General features: G+C 33.8%; 1 protein-coding gene across 3 annotated transcripts in view; it reads left to right on the forward strand.

Moving 5' to 3' along the window:
* Positions 1-17,127, forward strand: part of LOC145255858 (sodium/calcium exchanger 1-like) — a 628,006-nt gene extending 610,879 nt beyond the window's left edge. For all 3 annotated transcript variants that reach the window (XM_080114626.1, XM_080114623.1, XM_080114624.1), the window contains 2 exons: positions 5,930-6,088; positions 16,094-17,127. In XM_080114626.1, the coding sequence (XP_079970752.1) occupies positions 5,930-6,088; positions 16,094-16,470 (536 nt within the window). In that variant the 3' untranslated portion in view covers positions 16,471-17,127. The remainder of the gene's footprint in view (positions 1-5,929; positions 6,089-16,093) is intronic.
* Positions 17,128-19,302: the final 2,175 nt, after the last annotated feature.

A 19,302-nucleotide genomic window follows, 5' to 3' on the forward strand; every position in this document is an offset into this window, starting at 1 on the left:
CAAATTTCTGTCTGAAAACAAATCACATCGATTTTCCCAAATCTCAGTACCCTGTGTATTAAATTTCGAATCTGTAGGCTTAAAATTGACAGAATTATTGCGTAGGGAAATGTACACGGACACACACACACACTTTCACTTATATATATATATAGATTGGGATACAAGTGTATTCCTTCAGTGAATACCACCATCAGGACCTCGTCAATGGATGCTTTCGTGAATAGTCTCATCACATCTCAACTCACCATCTGGTTGCAATGAATGGGAGCATTGATGATTATTTCCACAAAGTGAGCCAAATTTTTCATGTACAACATTACCAGGAATCTGCTCAATAGATAGCATGCTGGACATGTGGTGCTGACAATGGGCCTTAATGGAATACTGTCTTTATGAATCTTGGGAAAGCTGTATAAGTGAGGTAGCTTGCTGTAATGCTGAATTAGCTGTCTGTGTTTTGCAGGTGGTATTAGGTTCTTGTTCTTACTGAGGATCTATGATAGTTTCCTTTCTGTTTTTAAAGTATGATTCTTTTTTACTTGTAAGTAGCCATCAGATAATATTACTGTATATTATTATACTAGATCTGTCAATTTTTCAAAATATTACTCTCTATCCATTAACACTATAGCATTACCTTAGTTTTATGATGTTAATGACTTGATAGCCAATACTTTCTTCGAGATGTTAGGCTTTGAAGGCTTTAAATTCTTCAGTGTTTGTCTCACTTTCCACCTTAGCTCATCTCCTTATACCTTGAGTTTATTCAAAGCTGTTTCCTCTAATGAAACTATCATATATAAGTAACCTGCTTGTTAGTTGAGATCTTTGTTTAGCACTGCTTCCTCAGAGGGAGTTTACTTTTGTTGACAATGGCTTTTATTAGTGAATGGTGGACATGGAGTCTTACATTCTTAGCTTTTAGATTTTCCAATTTTTTTTTATTTGGGAAAATTTGAGCTCCTTAAATTTTTCCTTATATGATACATCCAGGTATTCGTGGATGCAAGTTTTGTCATCATTCAGTGATACTTTCCAGGAAGAGAGCAAAGTTGTTTGAGATTTTGATATGTTTCTTCCACCAGCAGTTGTGGATTTTGTCTCTGACGGGCTCATGCTTACTCGTTTTGTGATCCTATGTGTTTTCCTGAAGCTGATTGGTAGTTTTAACATTGTCTGGTGGCACTAGCTTAAGATCACGGCATCTGCATAGGAAAATGAGGTAGGATCAACACCACTAAAGTTAGCAATGTGGCTGTGATATGTGGATGACATGCATTTATACTCTGACCCACCAGGAAGATGTTCAGGCATTACTGAACCATATGAACTCTATCTAACAATCTATACAGTTCACAACGGAAAAAGAATATAACAAATTATCGTTCCTAGATGTGCTGATAACTTGCACTAGTCAGGGGTTTATGTCATCTGTATACTGAAAGCCAACTTTTAGTGGAGAGTACCTAAACTTCAACTCCCACCATCCATATAATGTAAAGAAAGGAATCATCCATTGCCTACAATGACAAGCAAAAGCAACATGTAGTAACAGCATATCAAGAGGAGATGGATAGTTTAAGAGAAACCCTCTGCCGAAACAACTATCCAGAGAGCAGGACATCAGCTTTAGAAACCTGAACCAGACACCAAAAACACTACTCAAAAACTCATAATTTGTTTAACCTACATGAAGAGCTTGTCAGAAAAAATTTCAAAGAATATGTAATTCATATGACATCAAGACAGTATTCAGGATTGATTTGACTCTTTGGGAATATTTTGTCTGAGTCAAGGCACCTACAGAAAAATACATGACTAAGAACTGTGTGTAGGAGATCCCATGTAAATGTGGAAAACTATACAAAGATAAGGCATGTCATCCACTAAAAGTAAGGTTATAATAACATTGAAAAGCCATATGTGGAGAGATTGAAAAGTGGGATATGGCTAATCATATATGGAAAGAAAAGGAAACTATTTATGCTTATGGGACAAAATAAGTTATAGACAGAAAATGGTGGAGAGTAAGATCTGAGCCCATATGTTGGGTGTTAGGTAAACTTAGTATAGAATTTAATGATATTCAAACTTAATTATAAATAATATACATATGTATCTATACTCCTATAAATTTGGGTATTTTTGCGTATTGATATTCATATTAAAAACCTTTTTTCTATTTATTTAAAAAAATAAACAACTTTGTTATATATGGGTTATGGAATTGCATTCATCTGCAAAAGATCTAGCTAATTTGTATATTCTTTTAAACATTCATTTTAATTAATTCCCTATGAGTTTTTTTGGTTTTCTTATGGGATGATCATGTTTAGTTGACTATTATGTATAATTATATTCATGCCGATATTCTACATGATTTATATTTGCGTAATATTTGCGTAAAAAGTTTATAGTAAACACAAACCTCTTTCTATATATATTTATGTATGCGTATATATATATGTTTAAAAAATTTTGCCTATCAAGCTCCCATGTCAGTTGTTGGTCTACAGGCATGAAACTTCATATATAGAGTATTCGAACACATGCAAAACTTTATATTTGGGTTTTAGCTGGGGAAAATCAGTAGAAAAATGTGAAAATTAAAAAAAATAGAATTTGCCAGGTGAAGGTCGAACGATAGCATTATGAATTTGCATGCATAATGTAATAGCTATTGGTTCATGTTTTTAATTTTTAGCCTTGCAGTAAATGTCTCTATTAGTGCAGACATTAACATCAAAGAAAAAAGTAAAACATAAGCATTTTTTTTTTTTTTTAACTTCTTAAATCACTATTATATATTGCGTCCAATATAATATAATAATAAATACAAAATTTTCATTAATCAAAATATCATACTTAAGCATATTTTAAGACCGGGCAATGCTGGGCCGCATGCTAGTATAGTAATGTAAGTAGCTAGTAATAATATAAGAGTAAGACAACCCGAGCAGCACATATGTTTGGTGTTAAGTAGACCTAGTATACAATTTAACATGATATTAAAACTGTTAATTACTTCTCTAAATTAGGTATTTTTACATATTGATATTCATATTAAAAACCTTTTTTCTATTTATTTAAAAAGAAAATACAACTTTGTTATATGGATTGTGGAATTGCATTCATCTACAAAAGGTCTAGCTAATTTGCATATTCTTTTAAACATTCATTTTAATTAATTCCCTATGAGAGTTTTTAGTTTTCTTATGGGATGATCATGTTTAGTTGACTATTATGTATAATCATATTCATGCAGATATTCTACATGATTTATACTTGCGTAATATTTGTGTAAAAAGTTTATAGTAAACACAAACCTCTTTCTATATATATTTATGTACGCATTGTTTACAATTTTTGCCTATCAAACTCCCATGTCAGTTGTTGGTTTACAGGCATGAAACTTCATATATAGAGTATTCGAACACATGTGAAACTTTATATTTGGGTTTTAGCCGGGGAAAATCAGTAGAAAAATGTGAATGAATTTGCATGCATACTGTAATAGTTATTGGTTTATGTTTTAATTTTTAGCCTTGCAGCAAACATGTCTTCATAGCTCAGGCATTAATGTCAAAGGAAAGAGTAAATAGTAAGCATTTTTTTTTTTTTTTAGCTTCTTAAATCACTATTATATATTAGGTCCAATATAATCTATATAATTATAAAACTCAAATGACCTTGGAACGGGTGTTGTAACCCAACATTCGGTTTCTGACTTCTGATTGCACATGCATACATAAACAGATAATCAACGCAACAATAAAACGTATTGTGTACGTTTTCAGCATCCCAATTGTTTTTTTTCGTGTTTAAAAATTATCCAAATAAACAATTGTTAATACTTTCTGCATTTTTTTTTTCATCATTCATTTCTGTATTACGTTTAAGTTATTTTAATGCAATTATTTTACAAATAAATCTGCTTTAACCATAAGAGCATTTTACAATGGCGATTTACCCACTGCTTTCATTTTTTTTAAATTTATTTTCCATTTTTTAATATATCTTAAAAAACATTCATACATTTTCTTCTACACTACCAACATAAATAAATAATCCCAAAAATGTTTTTTTTTAATTTGTGTTACAAATAAATAATCAACGCAACAATAAAATGTATTGTTTTATTGTGTATGTTTTCAGCATCCCAATTGTTTTTTTTTTTTTGTTTTTTTTTGCGTTTAAATTAAGATATATCAAAATTTTAATTTAACTATAAGTATTATGGTATCTATTCAGGCACATTTACCTATAAGTATGGCAAACCACTTATAAGTCAATGGCTGTAAGTTTTTTTTTCAAAAATAAACAATTATAAACAGAACGATTCATAGAAGTCTATCTACATTCTTTTTTCATTTTAATATACTTTCATAGAAATGTTTGTCACAAAAAACTATTTTCTTTGTCACAAGTGTCATGCTCATACATTAATTCCATAGCTAATATAACATACTGATCCAACGGGTCACGGGTAGTCTAGTATAATAATATATACAAAATCTGCATTTATCAAAATATCATATTTAAGCACATTTTATGACCGGACAATGCTGAGCGGCATGCTAGTATAGTAATGTAAGTAGTTAGTAATAATAGAAGTATAGTAATAACTAGCAGGGAAACCCAGGATTGAATGAGGATCAACGCCTTTCACCCTCTCATATTTTATTATCGAAATTTGTGAAATTGCTTATTTTTCAATTAAATGAATTAATTGCCTGCTCTAGTTGGGGACTCACCACAGTGCACTGGGTGGAAGCTTCACATTCCTCCCCACATTTTATATAATGGCTTGAATTAAATTTAAAATACAAAAGTCAATTATCATGGCTCAATTGTGCTTTAAACAGAAACATTCATTTCAAATGTGCCCATGTCATATCAAAGAACCTACTGTTGATTTTATATGCTGGATTTTTCTGTATGTGTGGTAATAAAACTTTTCAAATGCACTTGTGATGTTGAGCTGTATAAGGCGTTAACTTTAGTCAAAATCACCTGTTCCTTCTGTCATCAGATTTTTTCGATTATTGATACTTACTGAAGACAATCAGATACAAAACCTACCTAAGAACATTGCCAAGCACATAAGGTACATTTGTGTAAAATTTCAAAAATTGACCCAGCCATTTAGGAGTTCATAGTGAACAAAGTCACACACACACAGACTAACTTCTTTTTATATAGAGATATGTAGTAATAAATAGTGATATTTACATCTAGAAATAAAATAGGTTCAAGGCTCATAAAATCTGTGTCCATGGTGCAGTGGTTAGAATACTTGAAAGAATTCTGTTGTAAAAGTGACCTGCTTCTGAAGGTTCAATCCTCAGTGTGGGTGGCCAAAAATACAATTGCAAATTACTTAGTCATGACTGGATAGAAGTCCTAATGATATAAGAGCATGCTACCCAGTGAATTAAATAAAGGAGTCCATTTGAAATTCCATGCAGATTCCAGAGTTCGACAAAATACACCTGAAGAAGGTAGAGGTTACTTCAACTGAAACATTGTGAAAATAACACTCAAGATGAGAACAGTAGTCTGAAGAATCCAAATAATATGAATAACCAGTCCTCATCTCAAAAATTCAGAAACAAGATCACTTGCTGCTCAAATTTCTACTTGGATTGTTCTTGTAGGCATGGTTCTTAATTCACAATAGGTCCTTACATCTTAGTAGAAATGTACCTTGTTTGCTGTGAATAAGCGTGTATGAAAAAAACGTATCTGCATTTAAGACGTACACCTGACCTTTTCTATAATAGATAACGAAATTGGAAATGTAAATGCACTGCAATATAAAGAACCACAAAATCTTTTCTAAATATTAAAATAGAAATGTTTAATTTTTTTTTTTTTTTTTTTTTTTTTACAAAACAATAAACGAATTTGCTTTTTGCTTTTTCAGATTATTGGGGAGGTTGGGCCTGCTTTACAGTCAGTATTATTCTCATTGGCGTCTTGACTGCTTTCATTGGTGACTTTGCAAGCCATTTCGGTTGCACAATTGGCCTTAAAGATGCGGTCACTGCTGTTTCATTTGTTGCCCTTGGTACCAGTGTGCCCGGTAAGCACAATTTCATTCTCTTTTTTTCTCTTAATATCTCTATGGTCTCTCTCTCTCTCTCTTTCTATGTCTCTCTAATCTCTCTCTCTCTCTATATATATATATATATATATATATCTGGTCTCTCTCTCTCTCTTTCTATATCTCTGGTCTCTCTCTCTCTCTCTTTCTATATCTCTGGTCTCTCTCTCTCTCTCTTTCTATATCTCTGGTCTCACTTTCTATATCTCTGGTCTCACTTTCTATATCTCTGGTCTCTCTCTTTCTATATCTCTGGTCTCTCTCTTTCTATATCTCTGGTCTCTCTCTTTCTATATCTCTGGTCTCTCTTTTTCTATATGTATCTGTCTCTTTCTATATGTATCTGTCTCTTTCTATATGTATCTGTCTCTTTCTATATCTCTCTGGTCTCTCCCTCTCTCTCTCTCTTTCTATATCTCTCTGGTCTCTCCCTCTCCCTCTCTTTCTATATCTCTCTGGTCTCTCCCTCTCTCTTTCTATATCTCTCTGGTCTCTCCCTCTCTCTTTCTATATCTCTCTGGTCTCTCCCTCTCTCTTTCTATATCTCTCTGGTCTCTCCCTCTCTCTTTCTATATCTCTCTGGTCTCTCCCTCTCTCTTTCTATATCTCTCTGGTCTCTCCCTCTCTCTTTCTATATCTCTCTGGTCTCTCCCTCTCTCTTTCTATATCTCTCTGGTCTCTCCCTCTCTCTTTCTATATCTCTCTGGTCTCTCCCTCTCTCTTTCTATATCTCTCTGGTCTCTCCCTCTCTCTTTCTATATCTCTCTGGTCTCTCCCTCTCTCTTTCTATATCTCTCTGGTCTCTCCCTCTCTCTTTCTATATATCTCTGATCTTTCTCTTTCTTTCTATATATCTCTGATCTTTCTCTTTCTTTCTATATATCTCTGATCTTTCTCTTTCTTTCTATATATCTCTGATCTTTCTCTTTCTTTCTATATATCTCTGATCTTTCTCTTTCTTTCTATATATCTCTGATCTTTCTCTTTCTTTCTATATATCTCTGATCTTTCTCTTTCTTTCTATATATCTCTGATCTTTCTCTTTCTTTCTTTATATCTCTGATCTTTTTCTCTTTCTTTCTATATATCTCTGATCTTTTTCTCTTTCTTTCTATATATCTCTTATCTTTCTCTCTTTCTTTCTATATATCTCTGATCTTTCTTTCTTTCTATATATCTCTGATCTTTCTCTCTTTCTTTCTATATCTCTAATCTTTCTCTCTATATATCTCCGATCTTTCTCTCTATATATCTCCGATCTTTCTCTCTATATATCTCCGATCTTTCTCTCTATATATCTCCGATCTTTCTCTCTCTATATCTCCGATCTTTCTCTCTCTATATCTCCGATCTTTCTCTCTCTATATCTCCGATCTTTCTCTCTCTATATCTCCGATCTTTCTCTCTCTATATCTCCGATCATTCTCTCTCTATATCTCCGATCTTTCTCTCTCTATATCTCCGATCTTTCTCTCTCTATATCTCCGATCTTTCTCTCTCTATATCTCCGATCTTTCTCTCTCTATATCTCCGATCTTTCTCTCTCTATATCTCCGATCTTTCTCTCTCTATATCTCCGATCTTTCTCTCTCTATATCTCCGATCTTTCTCTCTCTATATCTCCGATCTTTCTCTCTCTATATCTCCGATCTTTCTCTCTCTATATCTCCGATCTTTCTCTCTCTATATCTCCGATCTTTCTCTCTCTATATCTCCGATCTTTCTCTCTCTATATCTCCGATCTTTCTCTCTCTATATCTCCGATCTTTCTCTCTCTATATCTCCGATCTTTCTCTCTCTATATCTCCGATCTTTCTCTCTCTATATCTCCGATCTTTCTCTCTCTATATCTCCGATCTTTCTCTCTCTATATCTCCGATCTTTCTCTCTCTATATCTCCGATCTTTCTCTCTATATATCTCCGATCTTTCTCTCTATATATCTCCGATCTTTCTCTCTATATATCTCCGATCTTTCTCTCTATATATCTCCGATCTTTCTCTCTATATATCTCCGATCTTTCTCTCTATATATCTCCGATCTTTCTCTCTATATATCTCCGATCTTTCTCTCTATATATCTCCGATCTTTCTCTCTATATATCTCCGATCTTTCTCTCTATATATCTCCGATCTTTCTCTCTATATATCTCCGATCTTTCTCTCTATATATCATCGATCTTTCTCTCTATATATCTCCGATCTCTCTTTCTCTCTATATATCTCCGATCTCTCTTTCTCTCTATATATCTCCGATCTCTCTTTCTCTCTATATATCTCCGATCTCTCTTTCTCTCTATATATCTCTGATCTCTCTTTCTCTCTATATATCTCTGATCTCTCTTTCTCTCTATATATCTCTGATCTCTCTTTCTCTCTATATATCTCTGATCTCTCTTGCTCTCTATATATCTCTGATCTCTCTTTCTCTCTTTCCATATATCTCTGATCTCTCTTTCTCTCTTTCCATATATCTCTGATCTCTCTTTCTCTCTTTCCATATATCTCTGATCTCTCTTTCTCTCTTTCCATATATCTCTGATCTCTCTTTCTCTCTTTCCATATATCTCTGATCTCTCTTTCTCTCTTTCCATATATCTCTGATCTCTCTTTCTCTCTTTCCATATATCTCTGATCTCTCTTTCTCTCTTTCCATATATCTCTGATCTCTCTTTCTCTCTTTCCATATATCTCTGATCTCTCTTTCTCTCGTTCCATATATCTCTGATCTCTCTCTCTTTCTTTCTATATATATCTGATCTCTCTCTCTCTCTCTCTCTTTCTTTCTATATATCTCTGATCTCTCTCTCTTTCTTTCTATATATCTCTGATCTCTCTCTCTCTTTCTTTCTATATATCTCTGATCTCTCTCTCTTTCTTTCTATATATCTCTGATCTCTCTCTCTCTCTTTCTTTCTATATATCTCTGATCTCTCTCTCTCTCTCTTTCTTTCTATATATCTCTGATCTCTCTCTCTCTCTCGCTTTCTTTCTATATATCTCTGATCTCTCTCTCTCTTTCTTTCTATATATCTCTGATCTCTCTCTCTTTCTTTCTATATATCTCTGATCTCTCTCTCTTTCTTTCTATATATCTCTGATCTCTCTCTCTCTTTCTTTCTATATATCTCTGATCTCTCTCTCTTTCTTTCTATATATCTCTGATCTCTCTCTCTTTCTTTCTATATATCTCTGATCTCGATCTCTCTTTCTTTCTATATATCTCTGATCTCGATCTCTCTCTCTTTCTTTCTATATATCTCTGATCTCGATCTCTCTCTCTTTCTTTCTATATATCTCTGATCTCTCTCTCTTTCTTTCTATATATCTCTGATCTCTCTCTCTCTTTCTTTCTATATATCTTTGATCTCTCTCTCTTTCCTTCTATATATCTCTGATCTCTCTCTCTCTTTCTTTCTATATATCTCTGATCTCTCTCTCTTTCTTTCTATATATCTCTGATCTCTCTCTCTCTTTCTTTCTATATATCTCTGATCTCTCTCTCTCTTTCTTTCTATATATCTCTGATCTCTCTCTTTCTTTCTATATATCTCTGATCTCTCTCTTTCTTTCTATATATCTCTGATCTCTCTCTCTTTCTTTCTATATATCTCTGATCTCTCTCTCTCTTTCTTTCTATATATCTCTGATCTCTCTCTCTCTTTCTTTCTATATATCTCTGATCTCTCTCTCTTTCTTTCTATATATCTCTGATCTCTCTCTCTCTTTCTTTCTATATATCTCTGATCTCTCTCTCTCTCTCTTTCTATATATCTCTGATCTCTCTCTTTCTTTCCATATATCTCTGATCTCTCTCTCTTTCTTTCCATATATCTCTGATCTCTCTCTCTTTCTTTCCATATATCTCTGATCTCTCTCTCTTTCTTTCCATATATCTCTGATCTCTCTCTCTTTCTTTCCATATATCTCTGATCTCTCTCTCTTTCTTTCCATATATCTCTGATCTCTCTCTCTTTCTTTCCATATATCTCTGATCTCTCTCTCTTTCTTTCCATATATCTCTGATCTCTCTCTCTTTCTTTCCATATATCTCTGATCTCTATCTATCTCTCTATCTAGCTCTCTATCTATCTATCTATCTATCTCTCTATATATATATATATATATATATATATATATATATATATATATATATATACCTCCGTCAATCGTTTCTTTACAGAGTAATAAAATATCTATATTTCCACAATATGTGTCACAAAAAAAATGAAAATTATATCATCAAATGACTGTTTTAAGGTTATTTATTTACCAAAATGTTATTCAAATCCATGCGGTATTCATGAAGTTATGACACTTTATTTATTATCAAATAATTTATATTGTCCATCACTTTATTGCAGGTTTTTTAAAATGCCAAAAAAAAGGGTGATTAAAAGTTATTGAAAAGCAAAGGATTGTTGTGAGACTTGCAGAAGGATTGTTCATTAAAGATTTAGCTATGGAGCTCGAAATTGATCCAAGAACTTTAGCTTCTTTCGTGAACAACCTCAATACCCAATCCAGAAAGAATAAGGGCACCAGGAAAAACCTTTCACATCGTGATATTCGAAAAATTCATAGGAATGTAAACCGAAACCCAAACAGCACTAGTGCTTCCACTTTTGCAAGAGCTGGAATCACTCCAAGATCCATGCAGGCCTCATGTAATGTATTGAATGAGATGGCAAGGAACATCAAAACTATTCCAAGGCGTCCATTGAGCAAACAACATAGGGATAAACGAATGGCTTGGGCACAGAATTATATGAAAATGGATTTCAAACGTGTCCTATTTACAGATGAGACCCATACTACTCTTCACGGTCCAGATGTATGGGCCAAATTTTGGAACTCGAACGGAACTCCAACCCCTTACTGAGTTCATCATCAACAAGGAGGTGGAGGCATAATGTTTTGGGCGGGAATCATTGGGGATAAGTTGGTTGGACTATTCCGAGTTCCAGAGGGAGTAAAACTTACCAGCAATGCGTACACAGTCTTTTTGGATAAACATTTGTCACCATGGTTAGATGACCTACCATTGTCACGTTGCTTTCAGATGATTTTTACGCATGACAATGCACCATCCCATTCTGCTAGGGCGACTGCAGCATTCCTTGAGTCTATGGGCTTCTTTGGAGAAACTCTCATATGCTTACCACCATGTTCTCCGGATCTTAACTCCATTGAACATCTCTGGTCAGTATTGAAAAGAGGTGTTCATGAGGGAGGAGAGCAATTTACTTCGAAGGATGCCCTGTGGAGGAAAGTAGTTGATGTCGCCAGGATCATAACTCCTTTTCAGATCAAACAATTGACTTCTTAGATGGACAAAAGTTTGTGGAAATTATTTAAAAAATGGTGGATATAGCAATAAATAATTTATTTGAGGCTTAGTACCTAGGATGTGCTTTTATCATTCTTTAACAGAAAAATATAATCAAAAGTAAAGTTTTCATGATTAGATATTATATTTTTGCCCTAATACAACATTTTAAGAGACCTGCAATAACTTTGTGAATATCGTATAAATTTGAATAAAATTTTGGGAAATAACTAACCTTAAAGATGTCATTTGATTATACAACTTTTTTTTTGTGACATATATTTATTGAAATATTTATATTTTACTAATCTGCAATAAAGCAATTGACGCAGTTTATATATATATATATATATATGGACTCTCTCTTTCTTTCTATATCTATCTCCGGTCTCTCTCTTTCTTTCTATATATCTATCTCCGGTCTCTCTCTTTCTTTCTATATATCTATCTCCGGTCTCTCTCTTTCTTTCTATATATCTATCTCCGGTCTCTCTCTTTCTTTCTATATATCTATCTCCGGTCTCTCTCTTTCTTTCTATATATCTATCTCCGGTCTCTCTCTTTCTTTCTATATATCTATCTCCGGTCTCTCTCTTTCTTTCTATATATCTATCTCCGGTCTCTCTCTTTCTTTCTATATATCTATCTCCGGTCTCTCTCTTTCTTTCTATATATCTATCTCCGGTCTCTCTCTTTCTTTCTATATATCTATCTCCGGTCTCTCTCTTTCTTTCTATATATCTATCTCCGGTCTCTCTCTTTCTTTCTATATATCTATCTCCGGTCTCTCTCTTTCTTTCTATATATCTATCTCCGGTCTCTCTCTTTCTTTCTATATATCTATCTCCGGTCTCTCTCTTTCTTTCTATATATCTATCTCCGGTCTCTCTCTTTCTTTCTATATATCTATCTCCGGTCTCTCTCTTTCTTTCTATATATCTATCTCCGGTCTCTCTCTTTCTTTCTATATATCTATCTCCGGTCTCTCTCTTTCTTTCTATATATCTATCTCCGGTCTCTCTCTTTCTTTCTATATATCTATCTCCGGTCTCTCTCTTTCTTTCTATATATCTATCTCCGGTCTCTCTCTTTCTTTCTATATATCTATCTCCGGTCTCTCTCTTTCTTTCTATATATCTCCGGTCTCTCTCTTTCTTTCTATATATCTCTCTCTCTTTCTTTCTATATATCTCCCTCTCTCTCTTTCTTTCTATATATCTCTCTCTCTTTCTTTCTATATATCTCTCTCTCTCTTTCTTTCTATATATCTCTCTCTCTCTTTCTTTCTATATATCTCTCTCTCTCTTTCTTTCTATATATCTCTCTCTCTCTTTCTTTCTATATATATCTCTCTTTCTTTCTATATATATCTCTCTTTCTTTCTATATATATCTCTCTTTCTTTCTATATATATCTCTCTTTCTTTCTATATATATCTCTCTCTCTTTCTATATATATCTCTCTCTCTTTCTTTCTATATATATCTCTCTCTCTTTCTTTCTATATATATCTCTCTTTCTTTCTATATATATCTCTCTTTCTTTCTATATATATCTCTCTCTCTTTCTTTCTATATATATATCTCTCTCTTTCTTTCTATATCTCTCTCTCTTTCTTTCTATATATCTCTCTCTTTCTATATATCTCTCTCTTTCTATATATCTCTCTCACTTTCTTTCTATATATCTCTCTCACTTTCTTTCTATATATCTCTCTCACTTTCTTTCTATATATCTCTCTCTCTCTCTTTCTTTCTATATATCTCTCTCTCTCTTTCTTTCTATATATCTCTCTCTCTTTCTTTCTATCTCTCTCTCTTTCTTTCTATATATCTCTCTCTCTTTCTTTCTATATATCTCTCTCTTTCTTTCTATATATCTCTCTCTCTTTCTTTCTATATATCTCTCTCTCTTTCTTTCTATATATCTCTCTCTCTTTCTTTCTATATATCTCTCTCTCTCTTTTTTTCTATATATCTCTCTCTCTCTTTCTTTCTATATATATCTCTCTTTCTTTCTATATATCTCTCTCTCTTTCTTTCTATATATCTCTCTCTCTTTCTTTCTATATATCTCTCTCTCTTTCTTTCTATATATCTCTCTCTCTCTCTTTCTTTCTATATATCTCTCTCTCTCTCTTTCTTTCTATATCTCTCTCTCTCTCTCTTTCTTTCTATATATCTCTCTCTCTCTCTTTCTTTCTATATATCTCTCTCTCTCTCTTTCTTTCTGTATATCTCTCTCTCTTATTCTTTCTATATATATATCTCTCTCTTTCTTTCTATATATATATCTCTCTTTCTTTCTATATATCTCTCTCTTTCTTTCTATATATCTCTCTCTTTCTTTCTATATATCTCTCTTTCTTTCTATATATCTCTCTCTCTTTCTTTCTATATCTCTCTCTCTCTTTCTTTCTATATCTCTCTCTCTCTTTCTTTCTATATATCTCTCTCTCTTTCTTTCGATATATCTCTCTCTCTTTCTTTCTATATATCTCTCTCTCTCTTTCTTTCTATATATCTCTCTCTCTCTTTCTTTCTATATCTCTCTCTCTCTTTCTTTCTATATCTCTCTCTCTCTTTCTTTTTATATATCTCTCTCTCTCTCTTTCTTTCTATATATATCTCTCTCTCTCTCTTTCTTTCTATATATCTCTCTCTCTCTTTCTTTCTATATATCTCTCTCTCTCTTTCTTTCTATATATCTCTCTCTCTCTTTATTTCTATATATATCTCTCTCTCTCTCTCTCTTTCTTTCTATATATCTCTCTCTCTCTTTCTTTCTATATATCTCTCTCTCTCTTTCTTTCTATATATCTCTCTCTCTCTTTCTTTCTATATATATCTCTCTCTCTTTCTTTCTATATATATCTCTCTCTCTTTCTTTCTATATATATATCTCTCTCTCTTTCTTTCTATATATATATCTCTCTCTCTTTCTTTCTATATATCTCTCTCTCTCTTTCTATATATCTCTCTCTCTTTCTTTCTATATATCTCTCTCTCTCTTTCTTTCTATATATCTCTCTCTCTCTCTCTTCCTTTCTATATATCTCTCTCTCTCTCTTCCTTTCTATATATCTCTCTCTCTCTCTTCCTTTCTATATATCTCTCTCTCTCTCTTCCTTTCTATATATCTCTCTCTCTCTTTCTTTCTATATATCTCTCTCTCTTTCTTTCTATATATCTCTCTCTCTTTCTTTCTATATATCTCTCTCTTTCTTTCTATATATCTCTCTCTCTTTCTTTCTATATATCTCTCTCTCTCTTTCTTTCTATATATCTCTCTCTCTCTTTCTTTCTATATATCTCTCTCTCTCTTTCTTTCTATATATCTCTCTCTCTCTTTCTTTCTATATATCTCTCTCTCTCTTTCTTTCTATATATCTCTCTCTCTCTTTCTTTCTATATATCTCTCTCTCTCTTTCTTTCTATATATCTCTCTCTCTCTTTCTTTCTATATATCTCTCTCTCTCTTTCTTTCTATATATCTCTCTCTCTCTTTCTTTCTATATATCTCTCTCTCTCTTTCTTTCTATATATCTCTCTCTCTCTTTCTTTCTATATATCTCTCTCTTTCTCTCTCTATACCTCTCCGGTTTCTCTCTCTATACCTCTCCAGTCTCTCTCTCTCTTTCTTTCTATACCTCTCCGATCTCTCTCTCTCTTTTCTATACCTCTCCGATCTCTCTCTCTTTTCTATACCTCTCCGATCTCTCTCTCTCTTCTCTATACCTCTCCGATCTCTCTCTCTCTCTTTTTTTCTATACCTCTCCGATCTCTCTCTCTCTCTTTTTTTCTATACCTCTCCGATCTCTCTCTCTCTTTTTTTCTATACCTCTCCGATCTCTCTCTCTCTCTTTTTTTCTATACCTCTCCGATCTCTCTCTCTCTTTCTATACCTCTCCGATCTCTCTCTCTCTTTCTATACCTCTCCGGTCTCTCTCTCTCTCTCTCTCTTTATGTTTATACCTCTCCGGTCTCTCTCCATCTCTTTCTTTCTGTACCTCTCCGATCTCTCTCTCTCTTTCTTTCTGTACCTCTCCGATCTCTCTCTCTCTTTCTTTCTGTACCTCTCCGATCTCTCTCTCTCTTTCTTTCTGTACCTCTCCGATCTCTCTCTCTCTTTCTTTCTGTACCTCTCCGATCTCGATCTCTCTCTCTTTCTTTCTATACCTCTCCGATCTCGATCTCTCTCTCTTTCTTTCTATACCTCTCCGATCTCTCTCTCTCTCTTTCTTTCTATACCTCTCCGATCTCTGTCTCTCTCTTTCTTTCTATACCTCTCCGATCTCTGTCTCTCTCTTTCTTTCTATACCTCTCCGATCTCTCTCTCTCTCTTTCTTTCTATACCTCTCCGATCTCTCTCTCTCTCTTTCTTTCTATACCTCTCCGATCTCTCTCTCTCTCTTTCTTTCTATACCTCTCCGATCTCTCTCTCTCTCTTTCTTTCTATACCTCTCCGATCTCTCTCTCTCTCTTTCTTTCTATACCTCTCCGATCTCTCTCTCTCTCTTTCTTTCTATACCTCTCCGATCTCTCTCCATCTCTTCCTTTCTGTATTTCTTCAAAACTCCATTAACTTTTATATACCTATCTTCCTCGTTTATATTTTTCTGTTGTTTACCTACTCAATTTTCTACCTTTTTTTCCAGACACCTTTGCCAGCAAAGTCGCCGCTATCAATGACAAATATGCCGATTCCTCCATTGGCAATGTGACTGGCAGCAACGCTGTCAACGTGTTCCTCGGAATCGGTATCGCATGGAGTATTGCTGCCATCTACCACGCAGTTAACGGCAGTGTTTTCCGTGTCCCACCAGGCACCTTGGCCTTCTCCGTCACAGTCTTCTGTGTGTTTGCTGTCCTGACGATTATTTTGCTGGTCAGTCGGCGACACCGTATTGTTGGTGGTGAGCTTGGTGGACCTCCGAAGTACAAATACATCACATCCTTTATTTTGGTTTCATTTTGGATCTTTTATCTTTTGCTGACCGGTTTGATGAGCTACTGCCATGTCGCAGGATTCTAAGCATTCTGAATCCACCCCCACATCCGACGACCACCATAACCAACTACTACTACTTCTACAACAAAAACACCACCACCCATCGTTAACATGGTTTGGCTGGAATACAATGTTTGACAGGGATCCCCAGTACCCACTGGTCAGTCTGCATACCTACTATTTGCCTGTCTCCACTGGGTCGAGTGGGGTTTATGTCATGCAACTGTACTGTTCTGACTGCTGCGACGACCCACGCTGCAGCAGTCATTGCTGCCCCTCCACCCCTAACCCCCACCTTTTTTTCTAAATGATAATATATTCTTTTTGAAACTTTTGGGGAAAAAAAAGATTTTTTTATTTGATTTAAATGCTTTATAAAAAAATAATAAAAGCAATCACTATGAACTACCAACTGTAACCCATCCATTTTTCTACAAATAATGGCAATGATCCTTTTTCTTCTGTAAATTGAATTCTTGGGAAAGAAAGAAAATTATTTATATAACAAATTTTGGACCATTCTTTCAAGAGATTTTGCTCATTTTGAAGGAATGTTTAAGAATTCTTCACAGATACAGAAAAAAAGTGGGAAGGGAACATCTTAGACAAAAAAAAAAAACTGACAGACAAAAAACAAACAGAAGAGGTGTATGACACGTCTGTCTTTTTCTGGGGGGTTAATCCTTCCCCTCTCCTCTCTCGAACAAAGGTTAACAAGACTGACCACAAGGATTAAAAAAAAAAAAAAAATCCAAAGGAAGTTCCAAGTAAAATATTACTACAAGAAGGGGAGAAAAGACGAAAAACATTGTTAATTATTATTCATTTTATTATATATATTACTCCAAAAGTAAAAAGGAAAAAGAATCTTCTATTCCTGATAAACAATGACATCATAAAAAAATATATATATTGTTGCCACAGCCAGTCTGAATTGTGCACACTGGTTTTGATTTTGGCTGTTAAGTGTGAGTTTTCTGTTTAATGTGGCCACAGAAAGCTAACCCCACCCAACTTCCTAAGTCCATGTCTTTACTCCTCCCTTCCATTTTCATCCATCACTATCACCACCACCACTCGGATGTGCCCCAAGGAGAGTCACCTTTCTTCTTTAACATGCAGTCTGTGCACTCTCTACTTGTATGTATAAAAATGTGTGTGCAAAAATGACTATATATAATGTACGCACATATGTAAAATTCATATTTATACCCATATCATATATCTGAGTAATATATATATATATATATATATATATATATATATATATATATATATATATAATACACGCACACACACACACATATATGTATGTGTGCATACATGTGGGCGTGTGTGCATGAGAGAGAAAGGATATAGCCAATTGAGAAAAGATAGAAGGTACTTACATGTCCTAGTATTTATCTTTCTGGCTAGGTTATATGAACAGCAAAAGCCTAAGAGATATATGCACACAAAATTCATATCTATACCCATATTATGTGAGTGATAGATATATTACATACATATATAATAGCTATATACGTATGTACATATACACATGCACACAAACGTGTGTGAGATAAAGCATATAGCCAATCAAGAAAAGGTAGAAGGTACTTACATGTGCTAATATATATTTTCCTGGCCAGCTGACATGAACAATAAAGCAATTTCTTTTTTAAAAGATGATATTTTGAGACATTCCTGTGCCCTTTTTCAACTTGAGAATGAAAGTTAAATGTCTAGAAAGTAAAAAATACAGACTTTGATTGTCGTGATTTGACGTTTGCATGTTGAGAACAACTTGCTAGTACTTGTCAATACTTTTTATCTTTTCTTAATATCCGCATATATATATATATATATATATATATATATATATATGCACACACATGCTAATACATACGAAATGCTGCTTTCATGGTTCAAAAACGATCTTTTTCCCCTCTCTATTCAAAATGCAAATAGTTACCCAAAAGGCCGATAGTATGATATCCAACAGCAAGACCCCAAATTTACAAAGAAAATAATATTAAGTTGGTGTAAAAATATCGTTTTTTGACGTTCAATTTCATGTCAAAAAACGACATTATTTTGCACCAACCTAATAACTCTAATAATTCCCTTTTTCTCAAAACTACTGACAATTCTCAGAAGCTGAAATTTTAATCTAATTGTTTTTGTTTTTAACTAATTTAATTTCTTCATTGCATTTCTTGCTTGTTTCAGTGTTTTGTTTGTTTTAATTTTTATAACTCGCTCTTTATTAAATATATACTGATTTGTTCTCTCTCAGTTCTTCTGATTCTCAATTTGTTTGAGAACACTTGTCATCATTGTGGTTCAATTGTTGATTTCTATCCTTACAGTCCCTCTTCCTCATTTAGTTTCAGTCTAAATAGTTTCTATCATTCTCTAACCTTTTATAAAGGAGTGCACATTTGTATCTTGTACTTAGATACACTCACCTGGGGGTAAGAGAGAGTTTCTCTTCTTAGTCACTGCTGACAAAAAAAATTAAAATTAATAAAATGAACCAGAACCAACAAAAGAAAAAGAAATTGCCTGGTACTCAAACACAACTTGTACAGAGTTTGTTTGGGTTTTTTTTTTTTTTTTTTTTTTTTTTTTACAAAATTCTTGTCTGCATATAAAAATACTAATAGGGATATATGGCATTACCCGAGGAGGCAAAAGTGTAACATATTTCAATAAAACATCTCTCTACCTCTCTTTATCTGTCTATCTTTCTCTTTTTCTCTCTCCCTGTTCCCCCTCCTCCTGCCCCCTAACGTTTACTTTCTCCTTTGCTAAGCCGATTCTTCTCTAGCTCACTTTTATATAAATTCCTTGAGAACTGAATTAACTCCTTGA

This window comes from Euprymna scolopes, chromosome 31 (assembly GCF_053919585.1).
Source record: "Euprymna scolopes isolate OS-2025 chromosome 31, ASM5391958v1, whole genome shotgun sequence".
Lineage (NCBI taxonomy): Eukaryota > Metazoa > Mollusca > Cephalopoda > Sepiida > Sepiolidae > Euprymna > Euprymna scolopes.